Raw genomic sequence first — 12,381 nt, forward strand, 5'->3', positions numbered from 1 at the left:
TTACACCTTCCGACAACCGCCAATGCCTCTTGTGGTGAATGGCCGGCCATTTATTCCGGCCAATACCCCCAAGCTGCCAGGGTGGAGCCCTGCCTGCAGTATGGAGGTTCCCCGAAGACCACCAGGGCATCATGGACATTGTAGTTTTTATACGCAGTCCTGCTGGATGCCATGGGGGCCACTAGGAGACGCTGCAGGGAGGAACAACGGATATTTTACAAGGGGAGTGAGGTGCTTCCAGGGTGAAGAAAAGAACATTTTACCTGACGCGGAAGTGATACAAGATCACACGGACTGGGGATTGTGGGAGCTCCCAGAAGGCGAGCTGAGCTGGGTGGAAGGGTGGCAACGCGTCTGGGAGTCGGAGGATTGTATTTGTATTTGATTATTGTTGGTTTATGAGTATTGTGGAGGAGAGGGTGCTTTGTGCACTGTGGCAATCTAATAAAGTCAACTGTTGGACTTTTACCTGGTGTCTGGAGTTGTGGACAGGGGTTCAAGGGAGCGATAGCGCCCCCTATCTGTCACACTCTTAAACATCTTAGGTTGACAGGTGACGATTTCAGTAGTGGACACTTTGATGTTTATGAATGTTTAAACTCTCAAAAGCTGGATGTGAAGTTATCGATGAAACCGGTTGTGTGCTTACAACGCTTGACAGATGCTGGCTCAGGGGAAAGAGTTTTTATTCCTCTCATTCCTGTTATCCCCTCTGATCTCCCATTTCAATTCAAATGCCTCCAATTTCCAGTAAGGCTCTGCTTCGCGATGACAATTAATAAGTCTCAGGGACAGACCCTACAAAAGGCTGGCATTGATTTGAGACAAGATTACTGTTCACATGGCCGACTGTACGTTACATGCTCAAGAGTAAGCTCAGCGCACAGCTTGGTCATAAAACAACCGGAGGGCCGAACTCACAACGTGGCATACAAAGAGATCCTTCACAAATAATTATTGGTTTGTTTTCCCTCAGTTTAAAAAGGTTTAATTTTCTTCTTAATAAAAATTTTAAGGCAGTACTTCTCCGCTGCAAGGCGCGGGTATTTTGCTAGTCTAATATACTGTATATGTCACACAGACATGTCATGTTCTGTACTGTGAAGGCCATGTTACTTTACATATCTATCATGTCAGATACTGTATGAATAGCATGGCATACGTCACACGTGCGTGTTGGTGGATCTCCTCACAGACTCTTTCGCAGTATGTAATGACACTCCCGGACAGGAGGGGGCGCTATTGCTAACTTATGGGACTTATTGGCATCCCGACCTGGATGGCTGATGGTTCCTTGCCAAGGAGGGATGCCTTAATGGAAGGATAAAGATGGACTGATGTCCCAACTGGGATGAGTGATGGTTCCTTACCAGGATGGGACGCCTGAGAGAAGAAGAGAAGGTGTCTGTGGACCAGGAGTATGTGTTCACCTGGCACACATGGTGGCAGTGTCTCACTTGGGGAAACCAACATACGAATGCCCACAGGGCTTGTTTGGAACTGTAGTCCTGTGGGGCAGCACTGTCGGGGACTCTGGGGGAGCTGTTGGCTCTTCTTTGAGGGACTTCCATATGTCCTGGCTGTGCTTCTAACGTGCCATATTGTAGCAGCGGAGGAACTCCTTCCAGGATCTGCCAAGGTATGTGATGCCAATCTGGGATGAGAGGGGGCGCTGTCACTAACACTGTCATCACTCTCTCTCTCACAACTGACTCCGCCCCTACTGGGTCGCTGTCATAAAAGCCTGGGGCCTCCCAGAAGGAGGAGTCAATTCAGGCAAGCGCCACCCACTGGACGGCGGGCACGAGACGCCCACCTAATTCATGACTGACCAGCCAATGACTTTCATTCGCTTTCAGCCCTGAAATTTGCAGGGCAAGACCACCAAAAGAGCACGTCATGTTTTTTTTGTATTTCTGGACATTAAATGGGACGACCCGTTGGCAGCCCAAATTTTCCACCGTCACTCCTGCACCCGGCCATATTATGAAGTATAAAATATGTTACAATATTTATAAATATGATGTTACAGTATCTAAAAGTTTTGGTTATACATTATAAATGGAGGAGTATTTAAATGTGATTTTTAAGGTCAGCAGGCCCAGACCCTTAAGACACCCCCAGAAATGTTCAGAGAAAATCTAAGAGAGCTAAACGGTTAATTCTTTAACAGATTTTAAAATGATGTGAAATGTTAAGACCACCGAATACATCAAAATAAAATGTGACACCCCCCTGCAACCATTGCTGTAGGTCAGTAAGGAAAAGGCAGTCGATTTGGACAGTGTGACAAAAAAAAGAAAATCTGAATCTGCCCCCTGGCCTCGAGGAATCCCGTCTCTGAGCTCGAGAGGCGCAGTCCAGCCGCTGTTGTTATCTTTGTTTAGCTGCCTGCCATCACTCGGTGGGCTATTTGTGGCTTTCTAATATCTATAAATGGAAACCCACACGGCGGACTACTTATCACTAAGGCTGGGGGACAGAATTGAGGCAAACAAGTTCAAAAGCCCTCTGAAGACCACAAAGCAGATGGATACACCCTCGGGGAAGGAGGACTGACGGGCACCCAGGCGACCATGACGACCGAGAACTACAAGGGGGTCCCAAAAAGTGCGGCCGAAGTGCACCATGCGGTAAGGAAACGACGCGCTTGACACGCTTAGCCGGGCAACAGCTGCTCTCACAGAAGGGGCACACGAGAGGCCACCTCGGGAACGGCACGACCTTGAGGGCCTGACATGTCGCTGCACTTCACCTTTGTCTTACATTTGTCATCGTCAGGAATGAGGAAAGGGAAAGGGACGAGACCACCGACAACGGGCAGAGAGACGGGACAGGCGCTATATGAAGGAGGCGGGCGGAATCATTCAAGTTGATCTGTTAAGATTAACCTCAATTAGTGTAGCAACTTTCATGTCAGTCCTTATCTTACATAACTACCTGTTATATAGCGCCTTTCATATCTGTGGGTTATTTATATAGTGTCTGTCTGTCTGTCAGTCATATAGCGCCTTTCCTCTCTGTGTATCTAACTCTTATTTTGTGCCCTCTCTGTCTATTCTATAGCACCTTTCATATCCATCTACCTCTGCTCTCTACATCATCATTTTATTTAGTGACCTTTCATCATGGTGGCTCACTGTTATTGTCACATGTCCCTTCCTCTGACATCATATTTTTCTGCTTTCTTTCATTTTTTTTTAGTTTATCACATAACTCTTTGGCACCGAAGTGTTTTTAAATGAAGTCTGCTCACCCCACTCTGCCCTACAGTAGTAGTGCCACCCCTCCGGTCCTCTGTGTTGACTTGCTATGCACAAAATGAGGTGTGGAGTGACTGGATACTTAAGGTTGGCTCTTTGACCCACTGGGTCACTGGATGGAGTCGACTTCGTGCCCTCAGTGTAGGGCACTGAGCTTTAAGGAGCACAGTAGAGCGCCCCCTTGTGTCTGCACTGAGACTGCGCTCTGCTCCCTGTAACAACTACAACAACAACATTTATTTATAGAGCACATTTTTATACAAAAAAAGACAAAGTAAGAAAATGAAATAAGTCAACATTAATTAACATAGAATAAGAGTAAGGTCTGATGGCCAGGGGGACAGAAAAAACAAACAAAAAAACTCCAGATGGCTGGAGAAAAAAAATAAAATCTGCACGGATTCCAGACCATGAGACCACCCAGTACCCTCTGGGCAATCTACCTCACATAAATGAAACAGTCCACTTTGGATTTAGGGATCTCACAGAAGGACTTGATGATGACGGTCATGCAGACTTCTGGCTTTTAGTCCATCAATGTTGGAGCATCATGAAGCTTTGAGTAGGTGGTGGTGGCACAGATGTAGTCCAGATAGATGTCCTGCAGATCGATCAATAGGGTGGTCCAGATCTAATTATGCTATTTTCATTACGCTATTACATAGAAAATCACCCGAAAAATCCCGGACCATGGAGAAGTGTGCGAAATGACAACATGAAGAATTGTCTTTGCGTCAAACTGGAATCGTCTCTGCATAAATCAAAGTCATCCAGATGATCTGGACCTGCATAATTAGATCTGAACCACCCTGTATCTTTCTCTTTTATAGCGCCTTTCGCATCCATCTATCTATTATATAGTGCCTTTCATATATCTATCTATCTATCTATCTATCTATTAGATGGATGCGAAAGGCACTATATAATAGATAGATAGATGGATGTGAAAGGCACTATATAATAGATAGATCGATAGATAGACATGAAAGGCACTATATCATACATAGACAGATAGATGCAAAAGGCACTATATAATAGATAGATGGATGTGAAAGGCACTATATATCTATCTATTATATAGTGCCTTTCACATTCATCTATCTATTACATAGTGCCTTTTGCATCTATCTATCTATCTATCTATCTATCTATCTATCTATCTATCTATCTATCTATCTATCTATCTATCTATCATATAGTGCCTTTTCTATCTATCTATCTATCTATCTATTATATAGTGCCTTTGTCTTTTAGTTATCTATCTTCCTTCCTGCTCTTATCACTGTGTCTTACAACTCTATCCAATGGACTAAACTCCACTTCGTGTTACAGATTGCAGTTCTTCTGCATATATTTACCGTATATTTTTTTAAGAGTGCCCCCTCTTGGTGATCTCAATCTTTGATTCATTTCTAAATCACTTAATGGCTGCTGGCCATTCAACATTAGCCTTAAAATGCGTTCAGATCGGCGAGTGCCTGCAAGCTTCAGAATGAAAGCGCCCGATGAGCGGAGCGGGCAGACGAGAGCCGACTTAATGAAGTGTGAAGCAGGTGGAAGTGCGTTTGATCGCTGGACGACCTTCAGATGGGTTTTGTTCTGCACATTTGTATAGCAGGTATCTTCAAAGGCAGCTCGCTGAGCGGCGGATCTCTCTGCACAGAATTAATTCATTTATGAATTTTAAAAATTAATTTGTGAACTTTATTTTTGCTATATAAACATCAGTTAAAAAGAGCAGGAGGCTGTGAAAGAAAGCTTCATTGGCAGATTGGTGCCTTGCTTTATTCCTTTGTGAGTTTAGTCATTTCATCACTCTGTGTTTAATATTAACTGGCTGTGCCACCTGTCAGAGATGAACTGAAATCTTAGCAATCAACGCAGACTTCAGCATTAACATTTACAGTGCTGGATTTTGAAACGCATGTAGTATTAAATTGTGTTGCATTTATCATTCTAATAGATGGCTCATCACAAACACTTCTAGTAATAAATTGCATTGCATTTGTCATTCCAGTAGATGGCGCATTGCAAACATTTGTGGTAATAAAATGCACTGCTACAAATGTTTGTGATGCACCATCTGTTGGAATGACAAATGCAATGCAATTTATTACTATAAATGTTTGTGGCATGCCTTCTTTTGGAATAATAAATGCAATGAATTTTATTACAACAAATATTTGTGAAACACTATCTGTTGAAATGACAAATCCTATATATTTATATGCTATTTGGTATGGGATTTGTAAAAGCAGAGTTAATATTTGTGATGTGCCGTCTGTTGGAATGGCAGAGACATAGTAATCGGACAAAGACACAGATACACAGACTCAAAGACACTTATTCTTTTATTAAAGTTGACTTGTTGCACTATCCATCTAAGATAGGTTGAAATGTAAATCCATATAATAATAATAATAATTCTGCACATTTATAGAGCGCCCTTCCCACTACTCAAAGTGCTTTTCATAGTGAGTGGGGGGACCACTTCAACCTCCACCTGGATGATGTGATGGCTGCCATTTTTCTGCCAATGCACTCACCACACATGAGCTGTTAGGTGGTGAAATGGTGAGAGAGAGAGAGCCAATAAAAGACAGGGAATGATTAGGGGGCCAGAATGAACAAGAGCATGATGGGCAATTTAGCCTGGACATCCAAGTAACCCTTCTTTTTATGAGAGATGCCCATGGATATCCACAGAGTCAGGACCTTAGGATGGCACCATTTTTATGGCACAGTGCCCCCCATCGCTGCACTGGCCCATTGGGGTCCCCATTCAGACCTCAGGGTAAGTGCCCCTGCTACTGGCCTCACCAACACCTCTTCCAGCTTTTCTTAGGTGGTCTCCCATCCAAGTACTGGCTTGTCCCTGAGCATGCTTAGCTGCAGGTGGGTGAACCCTCCTGAAGTGCAGGTGGCGTGACCTCCGTGTTAGCATTTTCAGTGCGCCACCCCTGTTGGAATGCACTTTGTTATGCATGTAGTAATACAATACATGGTATTTGTCACTTCAGCAGATGGCGCACAGCAAACATTTGTAGAAATAAAACGCATTAATACAAACGTCGTGCCCACCCTGAAGGCCCCAGAACACTGCTGTGAATTTCGTGCCCTGATTTAAGAAGCCATTAAGCTGTCAGGTTTCGTCACAGCTGACTGTGAAATCGGTATGGGTGGGAACAACATTGGACCCCCACACCCACCATCCCCCACCACCTCCTCTGAGCCTGAGACATTGCTGTGTAATATGGAGAGAAGCTGAGTCAGAAGGAAAGCATGCATGGGCCGGGTACGTTGGGGTGGGCGGTGGGCTATCATTTTAATTTCGGTATATTTAGACGGACGACTCTTAATCCTGAAATTCACAAATATTACATTACACGCTCTCGCATGTACTGTGATGCCAGCACCGCTGCTTGCCTGCTCTGTGTTGCATTTGATGCCCAAAAAAGTTGCCACGTGGGACGGGTGATGAACGAAGGGATTATTAGCCGGGGTCAAAAAGCAGCATGGCAGGTCTCCTCATACGTGCAGGGTAAGTAAACACAGCGCTGATCATTTTATACTGACAGCTCCCATGACGAGCGGCGTGACACGCTGAGTCAGGCTGAGGTGACCTCGGTGATGCCCTGCTGGTGGCCACTGGGAATTCCGTATGAGCTGAACTGCCATCCGCCTCCCCACTGGGCGAGTGGCTTATGCCAGCCAAGGATCTCGTTGTAAGATGGGCATGTCTGTGAGCCACCCAATCCTGGGATGGATATACGAGTAGCAAAAAAAAAGTATATTAAATATAAATAAATAAAAACTGGCTTTATGAGTAGAGCATCACGGGCAGACCTGATTAAAAGGAATGAACAAAGAAAAAGGAGGATAACCACCGGAAAGATAAAGGGAACGTCATGGAGGGAGGATTAAAGGGAGGAAAGAAGGCAATAACACAATAGCCACGGAGATAAAGGGCATGTCAAGAAAGGAGAGTTAAAGGGAGTAAAGAAAAACTAACAACATAAGGACTAAAAATGATAAAGGGTACAGCAGGGAGGGAGGATTAAAGGGAGTGAAGAAATAACAGAATAGCTAGAAAACTAAAGGATATTATAGGAAGGGATGACCAAAGGGAGTAAACAAAATGACAATAGGATTAGTTAAAGGGTACAGCGGGGGTGGGAGGAAAGGGCTTTGAGAAACTAACAGCAAGATAACTTTAAGGGAGGGATGATCATAGGGACTAAACAAAGTGATAGCAGGACAGCCACAAAGGCAAAGGATACAGTATGTCAGGAAGGGACGATCAAAGGGAATCAAGAGAGTAACAACTAAAGGCTGTTAGAGGGAGGGATGATTAGGTGGAATGACAGGAGAGCCACATAGTTAAACAGGAAATCGGGAAGAAGGGGACGAAAAGCAGCAAAGAAACTAACAAGACAAGACAGTAACTAGAAAGACAAAGGACATGGCAGGGTGGGGTGATTAAAGTGATTCATGAAAGTAACAACAACGGAACCAGAAAACTTACAGATGTTCCAGGAAGGGACGATTAAAGGGAGTAAAGAAAGTGACAACAGCTGAACTAGGAAACTTAAAGGCGTAACAGGGAGGGATGAGTAAAGGGAGTAAAGAAAGCAACCGCAAAATAGCCAGAAAGCTAAAGGGTACATCAAGAAAGGAGGGTTAAAGGGAGTAAAGAAAGTTAAAAGAGAATAACTAGAACATTAATGGCTATTATAGGGAGGGATGAGTAAAGGGAGTCAACAAAGCAATTGCTGGATAGCCATACAGTTAAGAGGTACAGCAGGAAGGGAGGATTAAAGTGAGTAAAGCAACTAACAACAGAATAACTACAAAGATTATGGATGTCACAATGAGAGGGAGGATCAAAGGGAATAAATAAAATGATAGCAGGATGGTCAGTAAGTTAAAGGGTACAGCAGGAAGGGGGATGAAAGGGCTTTAAGAAACTAGCAGCAAGATAACTTTAAGGGAGGAATGATCAAAGGGAGTCAACAAAGCAATTACAGGACACCCACAAAGGCAAATGATATGTCAGGAAGGGAGGATCAAAGGGAGTCAAAAGAGTAACAAGTAAAGGCTGTCAGAGGGAGTTAAGATTAGATGGAGTGGACAAAGCAATGACTCGATAGCTACAAAAGGTTAAGGGATATGTCAGGAAAGGAGGATTGAAGGGAGAAAATAAGCTTACAAGAGAATAACTAGAAAGATAAAGGGTATGGCAAGGAGGGAGGATTAAAGGGAGTCAAGAAAGTAACAACAACTAAACTAGGAAACTTAAAGGCGTAACAGGGAGGGATGAGTAAAGGGAGTAAAGAAAGCAACCACAAAATAGCCAGAAAGCTAAAGGGTACATCAAGAAAAGAGGGTTAAAGGGAGTAAAGAAAGTTAAAAGAGAATAACTAGAACATTAATGGCTATTATAGGGAAGGATGAGTAAAGGAGTCAACAAAGCAATTGCTGGATAGCCATACAGTTAAGAGGTACAGCAGGAAGGGAGGATTAAAGTGAGTAAAGAAACTAACAACAGAATAACTAGAAAGATTATGGAGGTCACAGGGAGGGAGGATCAAAGGGAGTAAATAAAATGATAGCAGGATGGTCAGTAAGTTAAAGGGTACAGCAGGAAGGGGGATGAAAGGGCTTTAAGAAACTAACAGCAAGATAACTTTAAGGGAGGGATGATCAAAGGGAGTCAACAAAGCAATTACAGGACACCCACAAAGGCACATGATATGTCAGGAAGGGAGGATCAAAGGGAGTCAAAAGAGTAACAAGTAAAGGCTGTCAGAGGGAGTTAAGATTAGATGGAGTGGACAAAGCAATGACTCGATAGCTACAAAAGGTTAAGGGATATGTCAGGAAAGGAGGATTAAAGGGAGAAAATAAGCTTACAAGAGAATAACTAGAAAGATAAAGGGTATGGCAGGGAGGGAGGATTAAAGGAGTCAAGAAAGTAACAACAACTAAACTAGGAAACTTAAAGGCGTAACAGGGAGGGATGAGTAAAGGGAGTAAAGAAAGCAACCACAAAATAGCCAGAAAGCTAAAGGGTACATCAAGAAAAGAGGGTTAAAGGGAGTAAAGAAAGTTAAAAGAGAATAACTAGAACATTAATGGCTGATACAGGGAGGGATGAGTAAATGGAGTCAACAAAGTAATTGCTGGATAGCCATACAGGTAAGAGGTACTGCAGGAAGGGAGGATTAAAGTGAGTAAAGCAACTAACAACAGAATAACTACAAAGATAAAGGATGTCACAGGGAAGGAGGATCAAAGGGAGTAAAGAAATAACAGAATAGGTAGAAAACCAAAAGATGTTACAGGGAGGGATGATCAAAGGGAGTGAAGAAATCAATAACACAATGGTCAGTAAGTTAAAGGGTGTAGCAGGAATGGGGTGAGGAAAGGACTTGAAGAAACTAACAGCAAGATAACTATAAAGCTAAAGGGTATGGTGGTAAGGGAGGATTAAAGGGAGTAACAATAAGATAGTGAAAAATGTTCAGCAGGAAGGGAGGAATTAAAGAAGTTACGAAAGTAAGAAGAGCATAGCTAGAAAGATAAATGGTGTGGCAGCAAAGGAGGTGTAAAGGGAGTAAATAAAGCAACAATAATAGAATTCGAAAGAAAAGGGAGGGGTAAATGAAGTAAAAGTGACAAGAGGTAACTAGAAAGATAAAGGTTGTGGCAGACAGGGAGGGAGGGTTAAAGGGAGTAAAGAAACACGCAGAGCTCCAGGCAGTGCACATGCGAGTGAGTGGGCTTCACGTGGACTGGCACCCCATCTGCAGACTGCAACTCACAGCTGGCGCCCCCTGCTGTATTCAACTATCTGTCACTCACTGATGGCTTTTCCAGGTTAGGTGTCAGGGCTGTGCAGGGACACAGTGGAGGGGGCACTGAACTGGGGGTTTTGAAAGCCCCTCTCCATAGTGAAGCCCATCACTCAGATTTCTAGCACGGTGGGTTTTATTTTTTTTTATATTTTTAGTTCATGCAAATCAAACAACTCATTTTGTGTCACACTGGAAATTCACAGGTGAGCACTCAGTTGGTGACTGAGTGTCCGGTGCCACGCTGTCACTGACTATTTGGGGGACTCTCTCTGTTAATAATGGCACATGTGCCAGGGTGTCTGCTGCCGTCTAGTTTATATAGCGCCTTTCTGTTGTCAGCACCAACCTGAGTCGCTTTACAGCTGGATTGCAGTGTTGCAGTGCATTCCTACAGATGGTGCACAGGCAGCAAGTAGTCAGACGAGGGTGCAAGCAACAGGCCCACCCTCCTGTCTGAAATGCCACCCGAGGCTGGTGCTCCGTGCAATTTCTTGTCTCGCTGTCCACACTCCCATTTTCGGCTGAATATCTTGAAGCTCCCCTGATCTCCTGAACTGCAGCAGACTGAGTGGCACGTGGCCAGAGTGGTGCCCCCCACCCCAGAGAGCTGGCGGTTTGTTGTAAATGTCACCGCAGTCAGCAGTTTAACTCTGCTTGCCATTTAACCCACAGTCGTGGTTCTTGTCGAGGTCACAGCAGAGGGTCATCGAGGGTCTGTCTGGCTGCTCCTCAAACTGTGGATCCATAATAAAGAGGCGAGATCCCCGGGGACACGGAGGGCAAGCCATTGACCCCCCAAAAGCCCACTTAGAGGCAGAGAGGAAACCCGAAACGTGCTCAGGCGGGCTTGTTTGTGTGCTGCTGTGTGTGCGTTACTCTGGCTACAAAGGACCTTGGAGGGGGTGGTGGCAGTGGCTGGTGACATTTTAAAGATGAGTGACATTCCAAAGATTCTCACTGTGACACTGAGGGCAAATTTCAAATAAGACAGAGGCCAGTTCTCTCCTTCCTCAAAAACCTGCCATGGGCTTAACATCCAAGCTGATGAATGAAAAATCCTGACTGCAAACACACGCAAATGCCATGTAGGGACCACCGGGGTCACGAACCTGAGACCCCTTACTGCAAGGCAGCTGAACTACCACTGAGCCACCCAGAGAAAGGTAATATAAGATCTGACCAATAGGGGGCATTGCAACACCCCACACAGCCAACATAATGGCACGGACAGAAGTTCTAGTGGGTTTCAAAGGCTTCAAACCCCACCCTTCAACCACGCGGCAGTCCTTCCGTCTCTCCTCTGCTCCTCCAGGAGACCTTCGTCTTCCTCCTCCTGACATTGGCACCCCGTCCTGAGGCAGGCTGCTCCTTTTATATAAAACTCGGGAACACGTCCGGAGTCCCTAGATGAAGTACTTCAGGGAATGCATGAAGCCCCACAAAATGGGCCTCTCTAGTCCCTTCCGCGCCCCTTGGTGGCACCAATGGAAGCCCCAATAGGGCTGACTCAAAGAACTACAGTTCCCACGATGCCTTGTGGGTATCTGTAGCCTCTCTGGATGGCCATCACCTGCACGGCAGGTCTTTGTCTCTGTTGGCGAGTTTCTCATAGAGCACCACGGCTAAGTGAGCTGGGAATGTCCCAGCAGGCTCCTGGCTCTCATGAACTTGCAGATAGTCTTTGGCTTCCAGAAGTCATCTGGTCTGGTGGTCTCTAATGACCCAGGGTGAAGTCAACGTGAAAACTGTGCCAGGTCATTTACACACTCTTTATATCCTAAATATACATAGGAACTGCTTGGGGACAGTTTTAGTGGAACAACAATGGGATTTGAACCAGTGGCCTTGTGATTCCAACCACTTTAATCCCCCATCATCCACGGGCCGGCATTTGCACCAGCTTATTTCCTCCAGCGGCAGGGGTGGGCAGCGTCAGTCCTGGCGGGGCTATGGTGGCTGCAGGTTTTCATTCCAACCCAAGTGCTTAATTAGAAACCAATGAGTGCCAACCTCAGACCTTATTTGTCGGCAGTGCCAGGTTCTTACAGCGTAGACTTCCAAATGATCTGAAGCCCAAATGGATCGTTTTCAGTTTGTGCCATTTTTCTATTAAGTGTTCAGGTTCAGGTTGGGGAGCAGGCAGTGGGTGTCTGGCCGAGACGGCAATCGGATGGAAGGACCAAGGGAGAGAATGCCTACGAGGGACAACCTGCTCTGGGACATCAGAGGGCAGCCCATCACAGGTTCCTGCAGTGCACACT

At 45.0% G+C, this 12,381-nt stretch overlaps 1 protein-coding gene across 6 annotated transcripts in view; it reads left to right on the forward strand.

The window, feature by feature from the left end:
* The first annotated feature begins 2,396 nt into the window (after window positions 1–2,396).
* Window positions 2,397–12,381, forward strand: part of LOC120517015 (muscular LMNA-interacting protein) — a 59,210-nt gene continuing 49,225 nt past the window's right edge. For 2 of the 6 annotated variants that reach the window (XM_039739078.1, XM_039739076.1), the window contains exon 1: window positions 2,430–2,633. In XM_039739078.1, the coding sequence (XP_039595012.1) occupies window positions 2,577–2,633 (57 nt within the window). In that variant the 5' untranslated portion in view covers window positions 2,430–2,576. Of the gene's footprint in view, window positions 2,634–12,381 lie in introns of all 6 variants that reach the window. The other 4 variants (XM_039739079.1, XM_039739080.1, XM_039739075.1 and 1 more) reach the window with 4 other exon arrangements.

Source organism: Polypterus senegalus, chromosome 16, assembly GCF_016835505.1.
Source record: "Polypterus senegalus isolate Bchr_013 chromosome 16, ASM1683550v1, whole genome shotgun sequence".
In the NCBI taxonomy this organism is placed as follows: domain Eukaryota; kingdom Metazoa; phylum Chordata; class Cladistia; order Polypteriformes; family Polypteridae; genus Polypterus; species Polypterus senegalus.